The following is a 25,129-nucleotide window of genomic DNA, read 5'->3' on the forward strand; positions in this document are numbered from 1 at the left end:
TTAAATAATCATAAATCAATCCAGTATATAAAATTTCAAAAGTAAAAAAAAAAATCAGTATTTAAATGAATTATCTTGAAATTCAAAATTTAACAAAATCAAGACTTGCACCGCACATGTAAACACTTCAGATTCTAAAGAATATCATTAATTTGAAATATTAAATAAATTAAAATAATTCTGAATATAGTATTAATTATATAAACAACATTTGAATAATAAACAAAAACCTAATTATCACAAAATAAATAAACAAAATACTTATTTTCACAAATTTAGCTAGTTTCAAAAAGTCTATATACGTAGTATAATTTATATGTGGATACTTACCTAAATGTCTCCCAACTCCAAGAAAGGAAGCCATAACAAACATAAAGCATGTGCATAAACATCAAAACCCCAAATTATAAGCTCACCAATTTTTGTGAGAGAGGTATACTAGATGCCCATGACCATACTGCATGGTTGTAAGAAAATATCTAACAGTACAAATGACATAAATGGTTATAAAAAAAATATACATCCTTAAGGCCAAGGTATACAATAGCTTAACATCAATCCAAGACAAATATTAGAAACCATGAAAATATAACCTATACACATAAAAGGGAAACATGCAGGATGTATACAAGATACTAAACAAAATAAATAAATGAATGAATAAACAAAAAAACTAATGAATACATATCAAATTCCTTAGGGTAATCTATGGAGTGGAAACTAAGAATGAGAATAAGCAAGATCTCACAACCCCAATTAAAATTTCAAGCATCTATTTGGATTTCTCGTCACAAAATTCAACGGGGAAAATATCAAGAGGAGGTAGAGTTTCCTCTAGTTTTCTACTCTCCTTTTATTTAAAAACCAAAACAAATATCGCTTGAGCGTTACAGAACCATAAATCAGATTTGGGAGGCTGGGATAAGATAAAGGATCTCCCTTTAAAATATAAATAAATAGATAAATTTAACTAAAAGTAATTTAAATTTATTTAAGAGGACGGGTCTACATTAGCTACTTATTAGGAGGCTGCTAGAAGTTTTTTCATTTAGGGGTTGTTTGGTTGCATGTAAGTAGGTGTAAGTGGTTGTAAAGTGAGTAGTTTTACAGGTAAAAGTATGTTTGGTTGGCTGTAAAATATCACTTACATGTAAAAACAAATACATCAACCCAACCTTTTACTGTAATTTGACTTACAACCAATTTGGCTGTAAGTGAAAATGCAGTAAAACTGAATGTTACAATCACCACTATTAACACCAATATTAGCACAAATCCAGCGACTTGAGAGCACAAATCCAGCGACTTTGAGATTGTCTTCATCATCAAAGAGGAGGTTCTCTAGTTTGAGATCACGGTGGTAGACACCGCGGGCGTGGCAGATGTTGATGGCAGAGGCGAGCTTGTGAGCTATGGATTCCGGCAACCAGCCAAGACGAGCGACCGGAGATAAGAGCTCGCCACCGCATGAAAGGGGAAACATAGAGAGAGAGAGAGAGACAGAGAGAGATAGAGAGGGAGAAAGGACTACCATCTTCGATGTGCTTGCCGTGGAGCAGCCGGAGTGGCGTCTGTGTTTGCCGGTGAGGTTAGGGTTGCTATTCGCATCTCGATGCATTTCCAAAGGCGCCGACGGCGGCGAAGAGGAAAGAGAATTTTTTAGGGATAAGATTAACCGTTTTTAAATTTTAAAATATTAATTGCAATTAACAGTTTTTTAATTGTAATTATCTGATGATGTTAGGGTTTGTATTTTGAAATATTAATTGTAATTAACCCTTTTTAAATTTAATAAATCACAACTTAAATTAATTAATTTTTAAATTAGTATTAATCTTAAATCATAACTAAAGTAATTATTAATTTTTTTTGGATAAAAGTTGAAGTATAGTAATCCAAAATATTTTATAAATAATATTAAATAATTAGTGCTAATAATATTTAATAAGGATAATCTTACCATTTCACTTACAAGATAATTATACCTTTCAACTTACATCAAACCAAACAAAGAAAAAACAAATACAACGATTTCAAATTACAACAAATCAAACAGCTATAATATAAATTAAAATACAGCATTTTCATTTTTTCACTAATTTCACTTGCACAATCAAACAACCCTCAAGTGAAATCCATTGCTGTGAAATCTAAAGTGGAAGGAGCAGTGACCTCTTCTCCGCTGCATCATCGCCGGAACCCTAGATTTGCGAGGTGAGTCTTGTGCTCTAACCCTATCTCTCTACACCACTCCCAGTTTTTAGCTAGGGTTATTCCTTAATTTCTCAATGTTTTGAGCTAATTGATTTCCTTTGAATTATATTGATGGTTATGCTGATGATTTGTTGATAATTTGCTAATTTATGTTTTTGTGTGTGCGTTTCCTGTTGAATTGCAGTGGTTTTAGCTGTTGATTAGGAGGCTGCCAGAAGTCTTTTCATTTAGGGTGAAATCCATCTCTGTGAAATCCAAAGCCGGAGGAGCAGTGACCTCTTTTCCACCGCATCATCACCGGAACCCTTGATTTGCCAGGTGAGTCTCGTGCTCTAACCCTGTCTCCGGCACTCCCAGTTTCAATGTAGGATTGCTCAGTTTCCCAATGTCTCAAGCTAATTGATTTCTTTTGAATTATATTGATAGTTTGCTGATAATTTGCTGATTTTATGTTTTTTGTGTGCGTGTTTCCTGTTGAATTTGAGCGGTTTTAGCTGTTGATTAGGAGCCTGCCAGAAGTTTTTTTCATTATGGTTTTAAGAGTGATTATCCCTTTTTCCAGATTGCTTTTTTTTTTTCAGATTATGAGCTCAGAAGAGGGAAACTGTTGATCTGATACACTATAATTGGTTTTAGATTATTTATTCAGTTTGCTTGCATAAATGAGTACTTGTCTGGAATTCAGAACTCATCAATGAGTGCTCATCGAATTTAGCTTAGTACATTATAATCAAGAGAGTAGTGATTTAAGAAACACTCTCATTACCTAAAATCAACTCAGTGCCTTGTAGCTGACTTATTACTGTGCAATTGCCTCCCATTATTAGCAATGATTTATGTAGTTATGAAATGTGATATTTTTTGAAAAAAGTTTGTATTGCATGTAAATTTTGAGAAGAGTACATCTTGGGAGTGTTTATTTTAAAAACTTTTGAAAATTTTGAGATTTGGATTTAGTTTGCGTCTTGCTTTTAGTTTGGCACAGCAGATGCATTTTTTTAGTCTAATTCATTGAGCAATATGCTCTGCATATTCTATATATAATTCTGAAAGAGTTCACAAGAAAGGAAGTCACAGGGTACTGGTGGGGATATGCTTCATCTTTGAGTTTATAACTGGTGGATGGGATTTATTCAAAATGTAATAATTCACACAGTTTCCTTAAAGTTGCTGAGGATGCTAAGTCTACTTTGAACTTGAACATTCACAAGAAACTGTTCTCGATATATTCAATGTGCCATTGGACCTTTTGATTTTGTTTGTAAATCTGGTTGTGAACTCTCATAATCTGCATCTTGCTTTTTAACAAATTAGTAAGATGACTTTCAAGTGTGTTTGTATATGTAAACTTATTTCTTATGGAAATGTCGAAGATTTAAATATCCTGTAAATGATTTTAATTAGCAGCTTCCAAAGTATTTCAGTGCATCTGTGCATCATATGCAGCATGCATGTTTGTGAGCTGCATTCAACTTTGTTTGTTTACATTACTACGGGTGGTTGTTGAAGTTTGTGCTGTCCTTTTAAAAAAAAATTAAATAAATGGCATTTGAAATTAATTCCAAGAGAACCCTTTGTTTCATCACTTTGATAAATTATTCTCTAACTCTGGGTAAGGATACTCAAATGATGAAGGTATTTATTAACTTCTTTTATTAATTTATGGGCAATCAAGAGTGAGATATTTTTCTTAAGTTACACTTGTTAAAGTGTCAACAACCTGCTTATGATTATTCAGTTGATTAGGTTTTCTTGTTTTAAGGATCCAGAGAGATATAAACAAATATGCTTTTGATTCTACAGACTCATTTTTATGTTCTGATCAAAAGTAGCTAGGCATTAATCACCTCCGAAACCTTGGTTTTTTTATCTTCCTTGTTGCTCCCTTGTTTGTCTGAAATTGATGAGAACTTTGTTTACAAGTTTTGGCTACTTAATCTGGTGGCTTCTTTCCATTTATTATGCCAAGCATGACCCTGCAGTTGTCAATCATGTGATAACTTTTTCGTGATCAGTATATCTTTGCAAATGAATAGCATGTATTTGTGGAATGCCCATTTATGTCTCAATAATTTTTTTTAGAAGAAGAATTGTTAATCTCAGATTATCACTTAAAATACAGGGAAAAATTTTATAATGTAATTTTATTAGATGAGAGATGATCTGAGCTTTTGCCAGACTTTAGCCCCCACTATATATAGGATGCCAGTTTTTTTCTTCTTTGCTGTTGTAAAATAATGACTTCTCATTTTGTGTTTCTGTGACTCATGGCTTATTCCAGGTGCCTCTCACCATGGAGTTGAAGATCACACAGGCCATGACCCTCATGCTGAGCTACATCGTCTTCTGCTTCACTGTCAACTGGACAAGAAATGTCTATCCGGTCAGTTCATCTGAAAAATTATTTTTTGGATTCCTTCTCGCCATAGGATTTGGAGTGTCTGAAGGAATCGAGTATTTTATGGATTTCATCATCCCCAAGATAGCAAAGAAGAGCAGTAGTAGATACATTAAGGGCATGGTGGTGGTCTTATTATCTTTGATGGTGGTCATCTCCACACTATGTATTAGTGTGAAATTCCTGCTAAGGATAGAAGCTTCGCAGCCTTTTTTCGAAGCAGTGTCTGAAGATTTCGTCAAAAGATACTGCTTGGTGGGTGTTCCGGTTCTTTATCTGTGGTCCATGGCATTGGGCAGATTTATGTACTTCTTGGATGATGCCACTTTCAGATCCAAGAAGAGAGTAAATGATGCTGGTCTCACCAGGTATGTTCTAATTCATTTCTCAGCTCATTTCTTTAAGTTTGTTTATCATCATAATCTTTGTGTATGATTCAAATTTGTGTTTTGTTGCAGATCTGAATTTATCCTGATGGGGTTAAAGAATATGGGGAGGGTGACCGATGCGGAGATACATCAACTTCGGGCACGGTACGACGAGGAGAGAAGGAGGCGATGAGTTGTTTTCTGTTGTGGTGGTTTAATCAAGCTAACATGTCTGAGTCTATGTATTGGATTGGATATATTTGTATTGACTTTTCTGATGTCTGTTAATTTGTCTTTCCCAACAATAGCTTTATATCATGTGTTTGAGACTTGATTTTCAGATTAATGAATTAGGTTTTAACTGGACAAGAGCATGAGTGGTATGAAAATATGTGTAAGTTGTGATTTAAGTGTATTGTTTTGCTATCTAGGAGACTGTAATGAATTCTAATTGCTAATTAACAAGAAATTCACAATCACACCATCAAAGAGCTTCAGGCTCTAATTGGCATTTAATCAAACACCTAATAGGCAGGTTTCAACAAGGAAATTCACAGCAGTAATGAAATCTTCAGATCTAGATCTCATACAAACATTCAACAGCAGAATGAAAAGAGTTTAAACCTCTCACAACTTATTGGTAATCCCACAGAACAATCAACAGCTCATCGGAGAAGAACTGCCGATCCTCATCCCTTCCTTTCGGCCGGGTTTCAGTCCTCTGATACTTCTTCCATAATCCTTCCTCTCCCCGCTTCCTTCTTCTTATATTCCCTTTTTTCCGTCAGAACGTACCCCTTCAATCGCGAGCTCGGATGCCTCTCCCTCGCCCAACGTCCCACACTCGGATCAGACCTTGTCGTTGTAACCACCTCACTCAATGGGCTATCCACTAGAATTGAATCCACCCTCTCCTGAGCTTCCACCTGGCCACTATCCACTCCTCCATCTTGATTCTCCAACAGCCTTTCTTGTATCTCCACGTGGTCATCAAGATTCACATCCTCCTGATATTCATTCTGCCCAGCCTTAATCATGATTCTCCAGGCCTTTTTCCTTCCATTTCATTTCAAACTGTGTATAACAGAGACTATGGAGCAAGGCATTAGTAAAATGAAATTTAAATAAGTTTAAGATCAAAATGTGTATTAATTAAACAAAAAAATTGTTATTAGCAGTATATTTGAATTAATTTGGTAAACAACTATTACTTTTATGATAAATTATTGATTATTATTTTATTTTTGTATAAGGAAATGTAACAAGGCACATTCAAACTCTCAACTCTTGTTGCGAGTGGCTTTCACAATTATTATGGATTTAATTTTTCTATATTTAGTAACCAAATAATTAATTCAAGCTTAATTAACTATTAAATGATATGAATTTACATCATATTTCTCAATCTAAAAAATACTGAATGTCTATCTACATATTCTTTTTTTATTTTTTTATTTTTTTGACAAAAGCTGTATATTCCAAACATCTACTGCATTAACTATTTTAATTAAAGGGGCATTAATGCTTAAATTTCATTTTGATTTAAAAATTACTGAAAATGAAATTATTTTATGAATACGTTTAAATTAAATATAATTTAGATATTTAATTGACTTTTATCAAGAACCTTTGTAAAGGTACATGATATATGTAACTATAAGTTACCGGGTGGCTTCGGCGTAATTTTATTTTAATCTGGGTTTTATTGTAAACATCAAACAATTTAAACTTAACGTTATAATTTAAATAATAAAACAAAAATTCCGCGAAAGGTGCTCCCATGGCGACCACACCGTTGGCGCTCCCGCCCACGACGCAACGGCCAAGCGCGCCACCACCTCGCCGTGCCGGCGACCCTCGCCGCGCGGCAGTCCAAATGGTCGACGCCTGCTCATCTGTGCGCGAGCTCCAGCAACACCACTCCAAGCTCATCCGGCTCGGTCTCAGCACTGACAATGACGCCGCCGGCCGCCTCCTTCGCTTCCTCGCTCTCTCCCCCTTCGGCGATCTCCACTACGCTCTCCGCCTCCTTTGCTCTCTCCCTCGCCCTGACCCCTTCGTCTTCAACACTCTCCTTCGCTCCCCTTCACTCTTATCTCACCACCACCCTCTCTATCTCTACTCCCAAATGCTCCTCCTTTCCGTCTCCCCAAACAAATTCACCTTTCCTCCATTGATCAAATCCCTTTGCGAGAGTTCCTTTCTGGAATCCGGGAAACAAGTTCATGCCCACATCTTCAAGCTCGGATTTCATCCGGACACTTACTCACAGAACAATCTCATCAATTTCTACCTCACTTGTGGCCTTGACGATGATGCTCGCTTGGTTTTTGATAAAATGCTTCATAGAGATGTTGTCTCCTGGACTACTATGGTTAGTGGGTGTTCTCGGCTGGGGCTTGTTGATGTTGCGCGCGAGTTGTTTGATGAAATGCCTGAGAGGAACTCGGTTTCCTGGAATGCCATGATTGCTGGTTATGTGCAGAGTGGTAGATTTAAGGAAGCATTTGAGCTGTTTGAGAGAATGAGGAATGAGGGGGTTGCGTTAGACAAGTTCGTGGCGGCCAGTATGTTGGCGGCGTGTACTGGATTAGGTGCATTGGAGCAAGGGAAGTGGATTCATGGTTATATCGAGAAGAGTGGGATTGAACTTGACCCGAAGCTTGTGACGACGATGATAGATATGTATTGCAAGTGTGGTTGCTTGGAGAAGGCATTCGAGGTTTTCAATGGGTTGGAAGAGAAAGGTTTGTCTTCTTGGAATTGTATGATTGGAGGTTTTGCCATGCATGGTCGGGGATTGGACGCAATTGAGCTTTTTAAGAAGATGGAGAAGGAAAGGGTGGTGCCTGATGATATCACTCTTGTTAATGTCCTCAGTGCATGCGCGCATGCCGGGTTGGTTCATGAAGGGAAATATTATTTTGAGTATATGCCTCAGGTTTATGGTATTGAGCTTAAGGTCGAGCATTTTGGGTGCTTGGTGGATTTGCTTGGTAGAGCAGGGATGTTTGAAGAAGCTGAAAAAATCATCGCTGAAATGCCAATGGAGGCTGATGCCGGTGTTTTGGGAGCACTTCTTGGTGCTTGTAAGATTCATGGCAATGTTGAACTTGGAGATCAAATCGGGAGACGGGTAATTGAGCTTGACAGTAACAATAGCGGGAGATACGTATTATTAGCTAATCTCTATGCCAGTGCTGGCAGGTGGGATGAAGTGGCTCATATGCGGAAATTGATGAATGATCGAGGGGTAAACAAGGAGCCTGGTTGTTCAATGATTGAAATGTGCGGTGTAGTGAGTGAATTCATCGCGGGAGGGATGTCACACCCTCAAGCTAAAGAGATTTATGAAAAAGTTGATGAAATGTTGCGGCGAATTAAGTCCGAAGGCTATGTGGCAGACACTGCTGGTGTGTTGCATGACGTCGATGAGGAAGAAAAGGAAAATCCATTGTACTATCATAGTGAGAAATTAGCTATTGCTTTCGGGTTGCTACACACTAAGCCTGGTGAGACCATTCGTATTTCCAAAAACTTGAGAGTATGCAATGATTGCCATTCTGCTAGTAAGCTCATATCGAAAGTGTTTGATCGTGTGATTATTGTGAGGGACCGAAACCGGTTTCATCATTTTTGTGCGGGAGAGTGCTCTTGCAAAGACTATTGGTGAATGTGGATATTGAGCTGTCAGAGTTATGCAAAGTCATACTCTATAATGTATATAGTTTGTTAGTAAACTTTTGTGTTTTTATCTACAATTCTCCTTTTTCAGAGATATTGTGAAAATATTTAATTGTTGTTCAATGACTCTGATCATACAAATATAATACTTAAATTTAGTCCCTGTGGAGTAGAATAAATATACTGTGCCGTATGTCTTTCACTTGGTTACTGATTTCCTGCATTTTTTTGGGTAAATGGTTGTAGCATTGAGCTGCATTGTAGAAATACGAAACGAATGTGAATATTGTAAAATGAAATACTTAGTCAATTTGACAATTGATGTTGTGTTTGTTAATCTACATTTGCACTATAGCTAGGTTGTTGCTCTTTCCCCAATAATAATAATGATAGTAATAACAATAATATGCTTGTATGTATAAGCTTTTTAATCTGTATGCATAGTTTAATACAAATCAAATTGATATACATATAGAGAGAGAGGTGTATGTCGTGTTGGAAAAATTGAACCAGATTATCGTTGTGCCGTGGTAAACCACTGCAGTGAAAGCAAATTCTACATATATAAGACTACCAGGTAGTTATCAAAGATGGCAAGATAACCTGAAGAATTACAAAAGTTGAGAGTATAAGAGGTTGAGGAGAAGAAGGAATGATACCCATCCATTCCTTCCATTGTCATCTTATACAGAGAAAATTTGCAATAGCTATTGTTCAATTCTTGAAAAAAACATTTTAAAAAAAGTTGACAGGGTAAGTAAAACATAATGGAATGAAAAAATTTACAGGCTGTACAATAGATGCACACAGAAGTAAGAGATTGCATAATAGATGCACAATAGAATGAGAAGCATCCAAGATTTCATTGATTGCATGAATAATAGTTGTCAAAAAAATAACTGCCCGGTTGAAATACTTGATCAATTTTGCAATTGATGTTGTATTTGTTAACCTACATGGACTATATTCCTAGAATTGTCTTTATTGATTTCATGCCTTTATCAATATAATCAATGTGCTTGTTTATTTGGTATTTATAATGCATGAGGCCAAGTTGGCACATATGAACTCTACTCACCTACAACTGATGCTCACCTCTTAAAAGAAATCAAGACAACCTCTAAAATGATCATTAAAGGGCAAATACTTGATGACAACACATATTGTGACAATATAGGCAGGAATCATCCTATGTTTATTTAATTATGCTGCCTCAATTATAGGACCCTTATCATGTAAAATAGAATATTCAATTTGATTTCTGTGAAGCATAAACTTACCGTGTCTTTTTGTATGATGGAGATGCTTTTGTTTAACATAAAAATATATTAATTATCAATCCCATTGTCTTCCTTAATTATTTATCAAAGAATACAAGAACTTATTACCAAATTCCTCTTGTTTGCCTAGTTGGTGACACATCTTAATCCTTAATGCAAGAGCCACTTTTTTAACTAGAGGGTTAGTACTCTATTTCACACGGAAAGAAGAGATTAAGATTTTAAATTTATAATTTATTCATATTTCTATATATATATCAAATTGGATATAGATATATAATAAAAGAGTAGGGTTAAATCTCTCACGTGTCATCATAGATTTTCTAATATATATCGACATTAGCTAGATCTTTTTTAATCTATATTCGTAAAAAAAGTAGCCATTATTAAAAATTAGTCATAGTTTTTAAAAATATAATTATATTTTTTTAATAGAGTAATAAGTATTTTTAGAATCACACGTAGGGGTTAAGTTTTTATCACTTATACTTTTTACCTTATCTGCATGATTTACGATTTAAATCTTTTTTTAGTAAAAATTTTTTTTTAAAAAAAGAACTATATTTTTAGTAAAAGAATTTATATAAAAGCTCAATTTTAATAGATCAAATAGTTATTTATCTATTTTTTTTTAAAAAAAAAATCATAAATTCTTAAAAGGAAAAGAAACAAAGTCTCAAATCCAAATCCAATAATTTTGGACCCAAGAAAGTTTTAGGTTAAAAATTCACCACATCACCACAAATTCGGATTCGGATCTGGATCAGATTGTCCCATCATCTTGTCCACGTGGCGAACAACCAGTGGGGTTGATTATTAACGGGTTAACGGGTTTAGCCCGATTAAGAAGGATGATTCGTTACGTTTTCTCAAGATCCCATCCATTCGCGGGGTTTCCATTCGATGTTCGAGCTTGAGCTCGAGGGCGGCTTCAATGGCGGCGAGGAAGGCCTCCGAGGGCTTGTCGAAGTTGGTGGGCGACGAGGTGCAGAGATGGGGATCGATGAAGCCGACGGGGGTCAGCTTAAGGTACATGATGGAGTTCGGATCGCGTCCCACGGAGAGAAATCTTCTGAGATCGGCGCAGTTCCTTCACAAGGAGCTCCCAATTAGGATCGCCAGGCGGGCCATTGAGCTTGAGAATTTGCCCTTTGGCCTCTCGGAGAAACCTGCTGTTTTGAAGGTATTCTTGATTTGAAGTTCTTTTGATTTTTGTAAGTGTTTGTGAATTTTTTAGGCGTTTTGTGCTTTTCATGTGGAATTTTGGTGTTGTTTTTCCATGAAGTTATGCTTAAAGCTCTATGTTTGTTCTCGTTAATGTTTTAGATTTTCTTTAGGGTTTCATCTGTCCTTCAGTGTGACCTTTGTTAAGTACTAAAAATTTTTTGTGTTTGTTTTCATGGTGGAAGAGTATGAATTTCTAATATTTAGGTTCTATGAACGTGGCATTAAGGTAGAAAATTTGCCCAATTTCTGATGGCGTTGATTTGTTGAGAGCAATCGGGTCTTTACATTGTGTATGTCATAGCTAAAATTAAGATTTGTGTTTTTATAGTGTTTGATGGTATGTTTTCTTCCATGTCTTTAAGATAATTCAGATGATTCTTTGATGCTTAGATGTTGTTCTTTCTCTTTGAAGGTGAGGGATTGGTACTTGGATTCTTTTCATGACCTTCGTTCTTTTCCCGAGGTCAAGGATAAGGCTGATGAGTTGGCTTTCACACAAATGATCAAAATGATTAAAGTGAGACATAACAATGTTGTGCCGGCCATGGCTTTTGGTGTGCAGCATCTGAAGAAAGACCTGAGCCCATCATTTGTGCCTACAGATTTTGAAGAAATCCATGAGTTCCTTGACCGCTTTTACATGACGAGAATTGGAATACGCATGCTCATCGGTTTGTGTAAACTTCTCGTCACACTTCCTTGCAAATGGACTTGCATTGGAATGATACGCATGCATCATAAAGAAACAATATAAGTGATAGTTATGCTTATAAGGCCTCTTTTATAATTTTGAATTCAGGACAACATGTGGCTTTACATGATCCTGATCCGGAACCTGGTTGTGTTGGTCAGATTAACACCAAAATGTCTCCCATGAAAGTGGCTCGTGCTGCTAGTGAGGATGCACGCAGCATTTGTTTCAGAGAGTATGGAAGTGCTCCTGAAGTCAGTGTCATTGGTGATCCAAACTTTACCTTCCCGTAAGATTTCTTTTACTGCTGTGATGTGAAATAAACTTCTGCCTTGCTCTTTAGTCTATACTCAAGCTGTTTATCAACTCATAAGGTAGCATGTCCCTTTGTGTGTATTTTATGGATTTCTCATATGTATCATAATTGTCTACACAGACATTGGTTTATATCACATATCAAAACTGTGCCACTTGTTTTGCAAATCCAACACCTTTAATCTTTATGGAGGTGATTTAAAATCTAAATAGATGTTAAAAGATTGTAATGCCTTTTGATTTGAACTCTATTTATAACCAGCTGTAGTGATTTCTTTTAATCTCCTTTTGCATTGACCTTGAAAGTATCTTCTATGACAGGTATGTTCCATCACATTTGCATCTTATGGTATTTGAGCTAGTCAAGAATTCGCTGCGTGCTGTCCAAGAACGTTGTATGGATTCTGATAAAGATGCACTTCCTATTAAAATCATTGTTGCTGATGGGATAGAGGATGTAACTATCAAGGTGATCCTATCTACGCTTATAGATGTAACATCGTCTTTGGTCTGTTAATTTACTGACTGACAGCAGTGCGGATCAGTATGATGCACATAGTTAAATGTCTTTGTATTCATTTTTCATATTAATGATTGGTATTATTTTGTAAATGTTTGCCCTCGTAATTCAATTAATTTCCACTACTTGGATATCTATTATTTCTTAGTGCCCTATAAACATAGTGACATGACTCTTTGATATTTTGTTTGGTTATGTGAATATAGGACTTTGCTATTCTGTGTGTTGCTCTCCATAATTAAGCAAATTTGTCATTCTTCTGGCCAATTTTTACCTACATGGGGAGTTTCATATGACATTTTTTTTTGTTCACTAAATTTTATAGTGTGGTTTGACCACCTATCTAGTTGCATTGCAGATATCAGATGAAGGAGGTGGTATACGAAGAAGTGGCCTTTCAAAGATTTTTACATACCTGTACAGCACTGCTAAGAATCCTCTTGAAGAAAACTATGAAGGCGTGCATCAAGGGGTGACAATGGCTGGATATGGCTATGGACTTCCAATTACTCGTCTATATGCTCGATATTTTGGAGGTGATCTTCAAATTATATCAATGGAAGGATACGGTGAGTGGTCAAAACTATATTCAGTTAACCCACTGTATTAATTCAATAGCATATGAATTCTTGATCTTCATGCCGTGACTAATATTTAACAGGAACTTTGGGCACAAATATTGCTTAATGTCCATTTAATAACTACTCTCACTGCTTCTCAACATTGTTGGTTTGCTCTTGATCTTGTTTTACAGGTACTGATGCCTATCTTCACTTGTCCCGGTTGGGAGATTCACAAGAACCTCTTCCATGAGACGTCTCATTTGATCTAACTAAAGACTCAAAGCTCTTTGGAGGACATCTCATGCTTTGCCATTTTCCTTTCTTTATGTAAAAATAATTTCTGATCAACCCAATTGTTCAATCAATCTTCTTGATTGATGCTTGTGTTATGTAAATTGTTGTCAAGTTTATAAGCTTTGGTTCAGTAATGTTTGGTTGCCATTATGCTTGTTTTAATACTTTGTTGGATGGGCACTTGGGTGGTATGTTTTATATAAGCATGCACAGATCTCGAGGAATGAGTGGCTGATGATTGAAGTCCTAATCGTAAGGCAATCTGGATGGTGGGTACAGGGCCAGGATTAGATAGTGGGGGTGGGGGAGTGTCTTTTTCCTGATGGGGGCCCATTTAGCGCATGGCGTTGCTGTGTGGGCCCGCCGACAGCACACGCCACCTCATACCCACTCTGGCGAAGCTATAACCCTTATCTTGTGCCGCCGGTGCAACGGATATGACTTATATTGTATAATTTCTCAATCCAACAGTGTGTCTCTACTTTGAGATTGGTGAAGGCTGTGATGTGTACTGTGTACCGCATGAAGAGGAATCAGTAATGTTTAGGCTTATTGAAAAATTCCACGGGAATGTTGTTTCGTTTTCTTCTGTATCTCGCTTTGGAGCCCTAAAAAAAAAAAGGCCCTTTTTGCTGTAGAAATTCCCCGGCTCTCGTTGATATGAAGGAATTTGAGCTCACTGTTTGGAGGGTGTCAATGACTGAAATGGAGTTGGTGTTTGAGTATAGTTTGAGAATGGTGTTACTGCTGTATGAGAGGAGTGGTATTGAGATGTGGATGGATTTCAGGAACTGCAAGGATGATGGGAAGCTTAGATGGAGAACGAGTGAGGTTTGGAAGGCAAAGGGAGGGAAACTGGAGTTTTAATGAAGAGTTGCTGGTGGTTCAATAGTTAGTTGTATACATGGCAGCATTGGATTAGTTGTAATAGCTGAGTTGGCTTATGTAATCCGAGTCAGCTTAAGTAGGTAATCCTGACTGTTGATTCATGTTAAGTTGTGGGGACAGAGTAATCTTTTAATCGTGACCGTTGATTTGATCCAGATACCTCTTCATCTTCAGCCATAGGATCTACTGTGATTTGATAAAGTTCATGCTATCTTGTAATCCTGGCCGTTGGTAGAAATGATATAAACTAACGGTCTGGAGGGGAACAGTTATGAATGAAGTCTTGTTTTCTGAATCTTCTTGCTTTCCTTGTTCTTCTGTTCTTTTTCTTCTTCTCTAAATCTAGTTTTTCTTAGTCGTTAGTGGGGAATTAATAATTGTCTTGGATTACAGCTTATCACTCGTCGAGATCGCTGCCTTTCTCGTGCTGATGCAAAATGATCACAACAATCAATACAACAAGAGCTCTTGGATTGGAACAACACTAAAACATTACAACTCAAGGGAATTTCATTACTGATTAGGAAGACATATAGAGAAAATCCATAGCAATCATAACTTAACATAAAACACAGAACACATACACAAAATCACTGCAAAATACTCTCAGATCAGAGGTTCTACACCTGGAGATCCAAGATACACATGAGCAGGGGTTCTCCACCCAATGATCACAATTCCCACCGGTATAAAGAAAAGATTGAAGTAGACAAGGAGGAGAAGAGATTCTTCCAGGCTGGTTTTCTGTTTCCCTCTTATAATTGATCTCAAGTTTCAGCTGATGGACATTACTACCCTTACTCTCTCAGTCTAACTGAAGTAACAGCAGAGGGGTAATTAATGTCATTTTCGCTTCTTCACCTGCTGACGGACGAGAATGCCCTTGACCCTTCAGTCTAACGGAAGTAACAGTTCAGGGCTAACTTATGTAAATTCCCATTTTCCATACCGCTTCATTCATATTGAAAATTACTTCCATACCCTCCCTTCTTGTGAGTACCAGACGCAACTGTAAGGGTTAACTTAAGTCATTTCCCTCCACTAGCTTCAGCAGCTTTTCTTCCTTTTCTTCTCTAAATTCAGCACCTACTAATACTTAAGATTGTAACACGTGCTTCCGGTTCTCGGTTGGAAAGGTTGGGGAATTTTGTTTTGGGGAATTTTGTATGTAATTTCTGAACAAAGTCAGTCTTTTATTGTTGGTCCTTTTGATTCTTGGTTAATAATGGATGATCAATCAAGTATGAAATAAGCGACTGTTTTTTTCTAATTATTATAGAATTTTTTATTGTTAATTTGAAGTAGTTTTAGCATGACTTCTTAAGCATTGAAACTAATCATTCTCACAGAAAAGGTGAAATTTTTTTCAATTGTTATCAAGGATTAAAGAATAGATTGTGATTTTCACATTATTAAAAATTCCACCGTGTGAATTGGCCTCCGGTAATGTTTATTTCCCATTGTTTTTATAGGAATTATCTTATTTATTCAAAGTAGTTTTTTTTTTCTTTCAGTTCATTTGTATTCTTTATATAGTATTTGAGGTCAGATTAATATAGATCAAGGGCATAGTGGCAATGGCACATCCAACTGATGAACTCATATTATATCATTATGGATGATTAATTCCTTTTCGTTAACAAAGAGTATGTTTTGAGATAGTGATAATCCTTCTCATTCAATTATCATTTGCAAAATAATTGTCTGCTGTAAATGGGCAACAATTGTGGTTTACATTAGTTTATGAGGAAACAAAGTTATTATGATCTTTGAGTTCTTACCAGTTACTGGAATTCTCACTAGCAAAGTAGTGAAGTTATGCCAACTTATAGGTATTAGCATTCACCAGCCAATCTGACAGGATACTGCTTACCATTGGGATATTGTTAGAGATGATCACAACCTCATTTGTAGAATTTGGAATGAAATCAGGCCTTTCATTGACTACTGAACTGAGTTTTCATAGTGTTAAAATACTACATAATTTGTAATAGAATCCTTACTTATCCATGAACATCTTAAACATAAGCAGCCTTATCCTAAGTTCTAAAGTGTAATAAAACTTACAAACATATTGCTAATAGTCTAGACTTGTTTTAGAGATAACAAACGATAGGCAGAGCTGTGCAAGCATGATGCATAGTGAATTCACACTGAGGTGGTTGAATTCCTTTAACTAACAAACATGCAGAGTTCCGTGAGTGCTACAACTCTATGCCTAATGCAATCCAATGAAGAATGAATCATTTCTAAAACCTTTCGTGGAGCTGAGATTTGCACATGATATGATTCTGCATGAGTTCAAAATATTTGGCAATACCATGTGCTGTTATTAAAAACCATAATAGAGCTTGCCTAGGCGCTCAGACGAGACGAGGCCCTAATGCCTTAACACCCATGGGTGAGGTGCCTTCAATTAGTGTTAATTGTGATTTTAAAAATGCACATTTATAAGGAAGGAAATAAATTTAGGGGACAAAAATTAGGTGCTTTACAAAAGGCACATTTATTAATAAAAAAATAAAATTAAGGGAGAAAAACTAGGTAATTTTAAAAAAAATGCACACTTACTAATAAGGAAAGAAATAAATTTAGGGGAGAAAAACTAAGTGATTTTAAAAAAGACACACTTACTCATAAGGAAGGAAATAAATTTAAAGACTGACTAGTTTCAATAAATTCAAGACTGACAATACATATTGGGTAAAACTATAACCAACTACCACTACAAATAAAGTAACTCTTCTATCCTTAGCCTTTTTTGGACAGGATTTCTATCTCGATATCGTCAATAAGTATTTTTCAATATCATCAAATCTTACAAAAAGACTGACTGGAATATCGAGATGAAAAGACTGACTGGAACATAAGTATTTATTTCTTACTTCATTATGTGATATGGCTTTTTGAGGGTTTAGGGAGAGCTTATTATGCAATTTTTTTGGAGAAAAAAATCCCTGGACTGCAACACCCGGCTTTTGAACGAGAATGGAAAGATAAAGGGGGGAGTGAAAGCAACATTTCACAATTTTATGATATGATATTGTTTGGTATCAGTGTTCTGGCATTAGTGACTCGATTGCTGGAGAATATTGGATGGGTGGACTCCTTTTATTTATCCATTGCAACTATTACAACCATTGGTTACGGGGATATGTCCTACAAAAACACAAGGAGTAACCTCTGGACGATAAAGAATTTTTTGCTGCAGCCCAAATTGGTGCTTCGGGATATATGGAGTAGGCCATTTATTTTTCTTATTTCACTCAATTTACAATTTTTATTATTTTTAACTAATGTCGTTTAACAAATTTTATATTTCAGTGAAAATGAATATATAATTTATGCATTTTGGAAAATGGGGAAGATATCAATTGAGGATATAAAAATAGCAAGACATGATTTCTAGAATGAAAAACCTATGGAACAAAAGCTGAGAATTGAAGACCTCTTTTCCAAAGATACAAAAGCGCAACGAGGCTCATTAGTAGATGCTTTAGTTTAGATTTTTGAAGGTATGTGATCCTAAGAGCTTCAAAACTTAAAGACTGACTAGTTTCAATAAATTCAAGACTGACAATACCCATTGGGTAAAACTATAAACAACTACCACTACAAATAAAGTAACTCTTCTATCCTTAGTCTTTTTTTGGCTAGGATTTCTATCTCGATATCGTCAATAAGTATTTTTCAATATCATCAAATCTTATAAAAAGACTGACTGGAATATCGAGATGAAAAGACTGACTGGAACATAAGTATTTATTTCTTACTTCATTATGTGATATGGCTTTTGAGGGTTTAGGGGAGCTTATTATGCAATTTTTGGAGAAAAATCTCGGACTGCAACACCGGCTTTTGAACAGTAATGGAAAGATAAAGGGGGAGTCAAAGCAACATTTCACAATTTTATGATATGATATTGTTTGGTATCAGTGTTCTGGCATTAGTGACTCGATGGCTGGAGAATATTGGATGGGTGGACTCCTTTTATCTATCCATGGCAACTATTACAACCATCGGTTAACGGGATATGTCCTACAAAGAAACACAAGTGGGGAAATCATTGTAGCAGTGGTTCTGCTGTCTTTAGGAATTCCTAAATTTACTGAGTTGCTGTTCATGTTTAAAGGAGTAACCTCTGGACGATGAAAGAATTTTTTGCTGCAGCCCAGATTGGTGTGCTTCGGGATATATGGAGTAGGCCATTTATTTTTTCTTATTTCACTCAATTTACAATTTTTATTATTTTTAACTAATGACGTTTAACAAATTTTATATTTCAGTGAAAATGAAATATATAATTTATGCATTTTGGAAAAATGGGGAAGATATCGATAAAATGAGGATATAAAAATAGCAAGACAGGATTTCTAGAATGAAAAACCTATGGAACGAAAGCTGAGGATTGAAGACCTCCTTTCCAAAGATACAAAAGCGCCACGAGGCTCATTAGATGCTTTAGTTTAGATTTTTGAAGGTATGTGATCCTAAGAGCTTCAAAACTTAAAGACTGACTAGTTATAATAAATTCAAGACTAACAATACCTATTGGGTAAAACTATAAACAACTACCACTACAAATAAAGTAACTCTTCTATCCTTAGCCTTTTTTGGACAGGATTTCTATCTCGATATCGTCAATAAGTATTTTTCAATATCATCAAATCTTATAAAAAGACTGACTGGAATATCGAGATGAAAAGACTGGCTGGAACATAAGTATTTATTTCTTACTTCATTATGTGATATGGCTTTTGAGGGTTTAGGGGAGCTTATTATGCAATTTTTGGAGAAAAATCCCGGACTGCAACACCGGCTTTTGAACAGTAATGGAAAGATAAAGGGGGCATTAGTGACTCGATGGCTGGACTCCTTTTATCTATCCATTGCAACTATTACAACCATCGGTTACGAGATATTTATTTTTTCTTATTTCACTTAATTTACAATTTTTATTATTTTTAATTAATGACGTTTAACAAATTTTATGTTTGAGTAAAAATGAATATATAATTTATGCATTTTGGAATACGGGGAAGATATCGATTGAAGATATAAAAATGGTAGGATTTCCAAAATGAAAAACCTATTGAAGATATAATTTATGCATTTTTATTATTTCTAATTACTTCATTATGTGATATGACTAATTTCAATAAATTTAAGACTAATATTTTTTTTGGTTCACTAAATGTTATAGTGTGATTTGACTATCTATCTAGTTGCATTGCAGATATCAGATGAAGGAGGTGGTATATCAAGAAGTGGCCTTCCCAAAGATTTTTACATACTTTTACAGCACTGCTAAGAATCCTCTTGAAGAAAACTATGAAGGCGTGCATCAAGGGAGTAACAAAGGCTGGATATGGCTATGGACTTCCAAGTTCCAATCACTCGTCTATATGCACGATATTGTGGAGGTGATCTTCAAATTATATCAATGGAAAGGATATGGTGAGTGGTCGAAACTATATTCAGTTAGCTCACTGTATTAACTCAGTAGCATATGAATTCTTGACCTTTCGTATTGTGACTCATATATAACAGGAACTTTGGTTGCAAATATTGCTTTAATGTGCATTTAAATAAATCAAACTACTCACTGCTTCTCAACATTGTCGGTTGGCTCTTGATCTTGTTTTGCAGGCACTGATGCCTATCTTCACTTGTCCCGGTTGGGAGATTCACAAGAACCTCTTCCATGAGACATCTCATGGGAGCTAACTAAAAACTCGAAGCTCTTTGGAGGACATCTCATGCTTTGCCATTTTCCTTTTATTATGTAAACATAATTTCTTACTTTTTTTCTGAAATGCTTCAATCAACCCAATTGTTCAATCGATCTTCTTGATTGATGCTTGTGTTATGTAAATTGTTGTCATGTTTATAAGCTTTGGTTCAATATTCATTTGGTCTGTTTTTTCTAACAAAGGTTCAATAATGTTTGGTTATCATTATATTTCCTTGTTTCAAATTTTCAAAAGCTCCTTTTGGATTCTAAGATTGCTTTATGATATATATATATCATCATGCACAGATCTAGAGGAATGTTTAGCTGATGATTGAAGTCCTAATCGTAAGGCAATCTGGATGGTGGGTACGGGGCCAGGAGTAGATAGTGGGGGGGAGTGTCTTTTTCTCGATGGGGGCCCAATTAGCGCATGTCCGTTGGGTGGGCCCGCAGACAGCACACGCCACCTCATACCCACTCTGGCGAGCTTTAACCCTTATCTTGTGCCGCCGGTGCAACGGATATGACTTCTATTATATAACTCCTTAATCGAACGGTGTGTTTCTACTTTGAGATTGGTGTGGCCTGTGATGTGTACTTTGTACCGCATGAAGAGCTTAAGTTAGGATGATCCTTCAAATCATTTGAAATTTTTAGGTTTATTGAAAAATTCGACGGGAATATTATTTTTAGGTTTAGAGCCCTAGAAATTAAAAAGGGGGTCTTTTTGCTGTGGAAATTTCTCGGCTTTCGTCGAGATCGCGGCGAGGGGTTGTGGTTTGGCCATCGTCCTCAACAATCGCTGCCCTTCTTGCGCTTCTCGCCGTTCTGGGTTAGAACGGTGAGGTCTTGGCGATCTTTGTTTTGGTGGATCTGATTCTTGGTTTGGGATGGTCTGAGGGTTCGAGATATAGGAGCAGATTCAGTTTTTCTGGTGTTTTTGAGTAATGGCGGGGTCTATGCAGATGAGCGCCGAGTTGGAGCAGCTCGATGGCGAAATCCACGACATTCTGCGTGCCCTATCGTACAATTTTTCTCATCTCTGTTGAATTTTGTTTTGGGGGATTTTGTATGCAATTTCTGAACAAAGTCAGTCTTCTATTGTTGTTCCTTTTGATTCTTGGTAATTAATGGATGATCAATCAAGCATGAAATAAGCGACTGTTTTTTTTTTCTTAATTATTATAGAATTTTTTATAGTTAATTTGAAGTAGTTTTAGCAAGACTTTTTAAGCATTGAAACTAATCATTCTCACAAAAAAGGTGAATTTTTTTCAAGTGTTATCAAGAATTATAGAATAGACTGTGATTTTCACATTATTAAAATTTCCACCGTGTGAATTGGTTGGACTTTTTTTTTTTTGAGTGGCGTTTCATTGTAGTAGTGCTGTGTAATTTGATTAGTTGTTGAAGAGGGAACTTGCATAAGTATTGAATAGGATGGCCAGTTCAGTTCTGGACATCAAGTTGATGTATTTAATGGGAAACCTGAATAATATTTTTTGAACTTGTAGTTTTTATGAATAGCTGTGTCCCTATATTCATCAAATCTTGCTGCTTATCTCACCCCAGTCAGTTAACCTCCTTATCGGGAATTATCATACTTGTGAATTATCTATTAGGTCTTTATTGTTCAAGTATCTCGCTTTGTTCTTTGTTAAAGTTGATGAAAACACAAATTGGGTATTCTTATTGAATTTTTTCTTTGTTGTGTAATCATTAGAAGGTTTTACTGTTTACTCTACTTTGCAGAAATGGATTTCAGAAATTGGACAAGGTTAAGGACCCCAATAGACAATCTAAGCAGTTGGAGGAACTCACTGGGAAAATGAGGGAGTGTAAGAGGTATTCCAGTTTATTGTGTAATTCATCCTCTTTGATCTGTTGGGCATTTCTTAGACTTGGAGGCTGAAACTTTAATTTTTTACATTCTCTTGAATGCTCTCCTTTTCTTCCACTGCAGATTGATTAAAGAGTTTGATCGTGAATTAAAAGATGAAGAAACTAGAAATTCACAAGAAGTCAATAAGCAGCTCAATGAGAAGAAGCAATCGATGGTTGTTATTCTACCTTTTCTTCTCATGTTTGTGAATTTCATATCTTTTGTATTTAAACAATTCTGAATTGTGTTACTGCAGATTAAAGAGCTCAACACATATGTGGCCCTGCGGAAAACGTGAGTTTGATATTAGTTTAATTGATCTATAATTACCCATAATTTAAACTTTTTTTCTGATGATGTACAGGTATACAACTAGCCTTGGGAATAAAAGAGTTGAACTATTTGATATGGGTGCTGGAGGCAGTGATCCTGTGGGCGAGGAGAACGTCCAAATGGCTTCCGGTAATGTTTCTTTCCCATTGTTTTTATGGGAATTATCTTATTTATTCAAAGTAGTTTTTTTTTTAATTTTCTTTTAGTCCATTGACTCCATTTGTATTCTTTATATAGTATCTGAGGTCAGATTAATCTAGATCAAGGGTATAGTGGCAATGGTATATCCAGCTGATGAATTCATATTATATCATTATGGATGATTAATTTCTTTTAGTTAACAAAGAGTATACTTTTGAGATAGTGATAATCCTTCTCATTCAATTATCATTTGCGAAATAATTGTCTGCTGTAAGTGGGCGGTAAATGTGGTTTAGATTAGTTTATGAAGAGACAAAGTAATTATGCTCTTTGAGTTCTTGACTGTTTATTGGAATTCTCACTAGCAAAGTGAAGAGGTTATGCCAACTTGTAGCTATTAGCATTCCCCAGGCAATCTGATAACCACTGGGATATTGTTAGAGATGATCACAACCTCATTGGTAGAATTTGGAATGAAATCATGACTTTCATTGACCACTGAACTGAGTTTTCATAGGGATAAAATACTACATAATTTGGAATGGAATCCTTACTTATCCATGAATACCTTAAACACAAGCAGCCTTATTCTAAGTTCAAAGTTTTTTTAAAAAAAAACTTACAAACATACTGCTAACCATCTAGACTTATTTTTAGAGATAACAAATGATGGGCGTCTAACAGAGCCATGCATGCATGATGCATAGTGAATTCACACTGAGATGGTTGAATTTCTTTAACTCACAAACATGCAGAGTTCCATGAGTGCTGCAACTCTATGAGACTATGCCTATGCAATCTGATGAAGTAAGAATTATATCTGATACCTTTCGTGGAGCTGAGATTTGCACGATTCTGCATGAGTTTGAAATATTTGGCCATACTATGCATAGTAATTCAAATTGAATTTTAGTTGTATTTTTACTTCTGTGCCATTCTTAAGTCAGCATGGAGCTCTGGGGCATAGGAAGAGCACTGATTCTTTATAAATTTATTGTTTCCTTAAGCATTTTTACTTTTGTTCACCCTGCAGCAATGTCTAATCAAGAGCTTATAAATGCTGGGATGAAGACAATGGATGAAACTGATCAGACTATCGAGCGGTCTAAGATGGTAAGTGCTCAGTCCCACCATGGCACTTCTTCCTTGATGTCATGCATCTTATTTTGACATCTATCCTTCAGGTTGTTGAGCAGACAATTGAAGTAGGAACTCAAACTGCTGTAAACTTGAAGGGGCAAGTAAGTAAATTTGGTCATCTCCACTTATGTTATCACTTATCAGTGCTTTGGTGCAGTACATGCAGCTTGACCTATGCTGTAGATGAATTCATGGACTCTTAATTTAGGTTCAGTTGCAATTTTTTTTGTTTCTTTCAATGTGATTGATCATGTGCTTATGCAGACTGAACAAATGGGTCGCATTGTTAATGAGCTAGATACTATTCAGTTTTCCATCAAGAAAGCTTCACAACTGGTTAAAGAGATTGGCAGACAGGTTAGACTGAGATTCTTGCATATTTAACTCTTTTTTTATTCTTCTACATTTTGTCTCAACTGTCAAAACTGTTTTCACAGGTTGCCACTGATAAATGCATCATGTTTTTCCTATTTTTGATTGTTTGTGGTGTAATTGCAATCATCATTGTGAAGGTACAACATCTTGTTTTTTTTTGTGTATAATTTTATTTGTTGTGCAGGTGAATGCATAGAAGACATGTAATAGACATATGACTCATATATTTACTTGCAAAATTTCAGATTGTAAACCCACACAACAAGAACATCAGAGACATTCCCTGGATTGGCACCACCAGCGCCAACGGCGAGAAAATTGCTATCGTTAGATGCTTTTGCTGGTTTTCAGTAGTTTTGAGGCATTGTTAATATCTTCCTCATCTTCTTTAGGAGGGTTATCTGGATTTGCAGAAGAAAATGAGGATGGCTATTACTGACGATCTTGTTTGATTATGTTCTTGTACATCATGTCCTGCTTCTTATTCATTTTCTTTTACTTTTGGTGGTTGAGACGGCCTAGCTCTGTATCATGAGATTTTTACTCACATCCTGTGTATATGGACCGGAGATTAAACTATATTCTCAGAAATTTCCTACATGTGTGTCTATGAACTTCTTGAAATGATATTATTGATTTAAATGCATTTATTTTTCATGTGTGAACTTTAATTCTCAGGCCTTTTGCTTGGATAGATATCATGTCACTTGAAGTCCATTGAATGAGTCAGGGTACAATCTATTTAAATAAAGAAATTTTTGTCTGAATTTATAAATCCACAATTTATATATTTAAGCTTTTGTAATAGTTAATATTTTTAAACTCCACATTGCTCTTATGAGCATGTATATCTAGGGCACCTTCTCCTAATTATCTCATCAAAGACTAAACTCTTGTTAATTATTAATTAATTAATTTTCAATTAAAGTAAATTTGAAGGTTCACCTATGGTTGATTGGTTGATTTTAATTAAAGAAATTATGACTATTGTTTTATGTTTCATTATTTTCAGGTCTCTTGTATACTATAAATTAAAGAGCTCAATACATATATAAAGATAGATTTAATTATACTTTAATGAA

The 25,129-nt window shown here is 35.7% G+C and overlaps 5 protein-coding genes across 6 annotated transcripts; all 5 read left to right on the top strand.

Annotated features, from left to right (window-relative positions):
• The first annotated feature begins 2,096 nt into the window (after window positions 1-2,096).
• On the top strand, window positions 2,097-5,385 carry LOC120264378. Its single transcript, XM_039272194.1, has 4 exons — window positions 2,097-2,214; window positions 2,399-2,532; window positions 4,496-4,980; window positions 5,071-5,385. The coding sequence occupies exons 3-4, from the start codon at window positions 4,508-4,510 to the stop codon at window positions 5,171-5,173; spliced, it is 576 nt and encodes a 191-aa protein (XP_039128128.1). The 5' UTR covers window positions 2,097-2,214; window positions 2,399-2,532; window positions 4,496-4,507; the 3' UTR covers window positions 5,174-5,385.
• A 1,381-nt stretch (window positions 5,386-6,766) lies between these two features.
• LOC120264374 (pentatricopeptide repeat-containing protein At5g66520-like) lies at window positions 6,767-8,822 on the top strand. The gene has a single exon (XM_039272191.1). The coding sequence runs from the start codon at window positions 6,857-6,859 to the stop codon at window positions 8,651-8,653; it is 1,797 nt and encodes a 598-aa protein (XP_039128125.1). The 5' UTR covers window positions 6,767-6,856; the 3' UTR covers window positions 8,654-8,822.
• A 1,987-nt stretch (window positions 8,823-10,809) lies between these two features.
• LOC120265679 (pyruvate dehydrogenase (acetyl-transferring) kinase, mitochondrial-like) lies at window positions 10,810-13,699 on the top strand. The gene is made up of 6 exons (XM_039273630.1): window positions 10,810-11,127; window positions 11,584-11,842; window positions 11,971-12,151; window positions 12,499-12,646; window positions 13,056-13,266; window positions 13,452-13,699. Exons 1-6 carry the CDS (start codon window positions 10,879-10,881, stop codon window positions 13,508-13,510), a joined length of 1,107 nt encoding a protein of 368 aa, XP_039129564.1. The 5' UTR covers window positions 10,810-10,878; the 3' UTR covers window positions 13,511-13,699.
• Window positions 13,700-15,484: 1,785 nt separating this feature from the next.
• Window positions 15,485-20,279, top strand: LOC120265680 (pyruvate dehydrogenase (acetyl-transferring) kinase, mitochondrial-like). 2 transcript variants are annotated; one of them, XR_005537713.1, is made up of 3 exons: window positions 15,485-15,591; window positions 19,679-19,899; window positions 20,092-20,279. XR_005537713.1 is itself a non-coding variant. In XM_039273631.1 (3 exons), the coding sequence occupies exons 1-3, from the start codon at window positions 17,677-17,679 to the stop codon at window positions 20,148-20,150; spliced, it is 285 nt and encodes a 94-aa protein (XP_039129565.1). In that variant the 5' UTR covers window positions 17,630-17,676; the 3' UTR covers window positions 20,151-20,279. The 2 variants fall into 2 exon arrangements, 1 of the variants encoding a protein (XP_039129565.1); XM_039273631.1 differs by lacking the exon at window positions 15,485-15,591 and adding an exon at window positions 17,630-17,681.
• A 610-nt stretch (window positions 20,280-20,889) lies between these two features.
• LOC120265649 (novel plant SNARE 13-like) lies at window positions 20,890-24,704 on the top strand. Its single transcript, XM_039273602.1, is given in 11 exon segments — window positions 20,890-21,200; window positions 21,929-22,021; window positions 22,140-22,233; window positions 22,315-22,352; window positions 22,423-22,520; window positions 23,566-23,645; window positions 23,717-23,773; window positions 23,937-24,029; window positions 24,110-24,184; window positions 24,293-24,328; window positions 24,330-24,704. Coding segments are annotated over 11 exon segments (813 nt in total). The 5' UTR covers window positions 20,890-21,123; the 3' UTR covers window positions 24,402-24,704.
• The last annotated feature ends 425 nt before the right edge of the window (window positions 24,705-25,129 follow it).

This window comes from Dioscorea cayenensis, chromosome 7 (assembly GCF_009730915.1).
Source record: "Dioscorea cayenensis subsp. rotundata cultivar TDr96_F1 chromosome 7, TDr96_F1_v2_PseudoChromosome.rev07_lg8_w22 25.fasta, whole genome shotgun sequence".
NCBI classification, from domain to species: Eukaryota; Viridiplantae; Streptophyta; class Magnoliopsida; order Dioscoreales; family Dioscoreaceae; genus Dioscorea; species Dioscorea cayenensis.

Coding starts and splice junctions, on each gene's coding strand:
- LOC120265680 (XM_039273631.1), top strand. Junction 19,900..20,091: donor ATATCAATGGAAAGGATATG/GTGAGTGGTCGA, acceptor CTTGTTTTGCAG/GCACTGATGCCTATCTTCAC.
- LOC120265679 (XM_039273630.1), top strand. CDS start 10,879: ATGGCGGCGAGGAAGGCCTCCGAGGGCTTGTCGAAGTTGGTGGGCGAC. Junction 12,152..12,498: donor GATCCAAACTTTACCTTCCC/GTAAGATTTCTT, acceptor CTTCTATGACAG/GTATGTTCCATCACATTTGC. Junction 13,267..13,451: donor TATATCAATGGAAGGATACG/GTGAGTGGTCAA, acceptor CTTGTTTTACAG/GTACTGATGCCTATCTTCAC.
- LOC120264374 (XM_039272191.1), top strand. CDS start 6,857: ATGGTCGACGCCTGCTCATCTGTGCGCGAGCTCCAGCAACACCACTCC.
- LOC120264378 (XM_039272194.1), top strand. CDS start 4,508: ATGGAGTTGAAGATCACACAGGCCATGACCCTCATGCTGAGCTACATC. Junction 4,981..5,070: donor AATGATGCTGGTCTCACCAG/GTATGTTCTAAT, acceptor GTTTTGTTGCAG/ATCTGAATTTATCCTGATGG.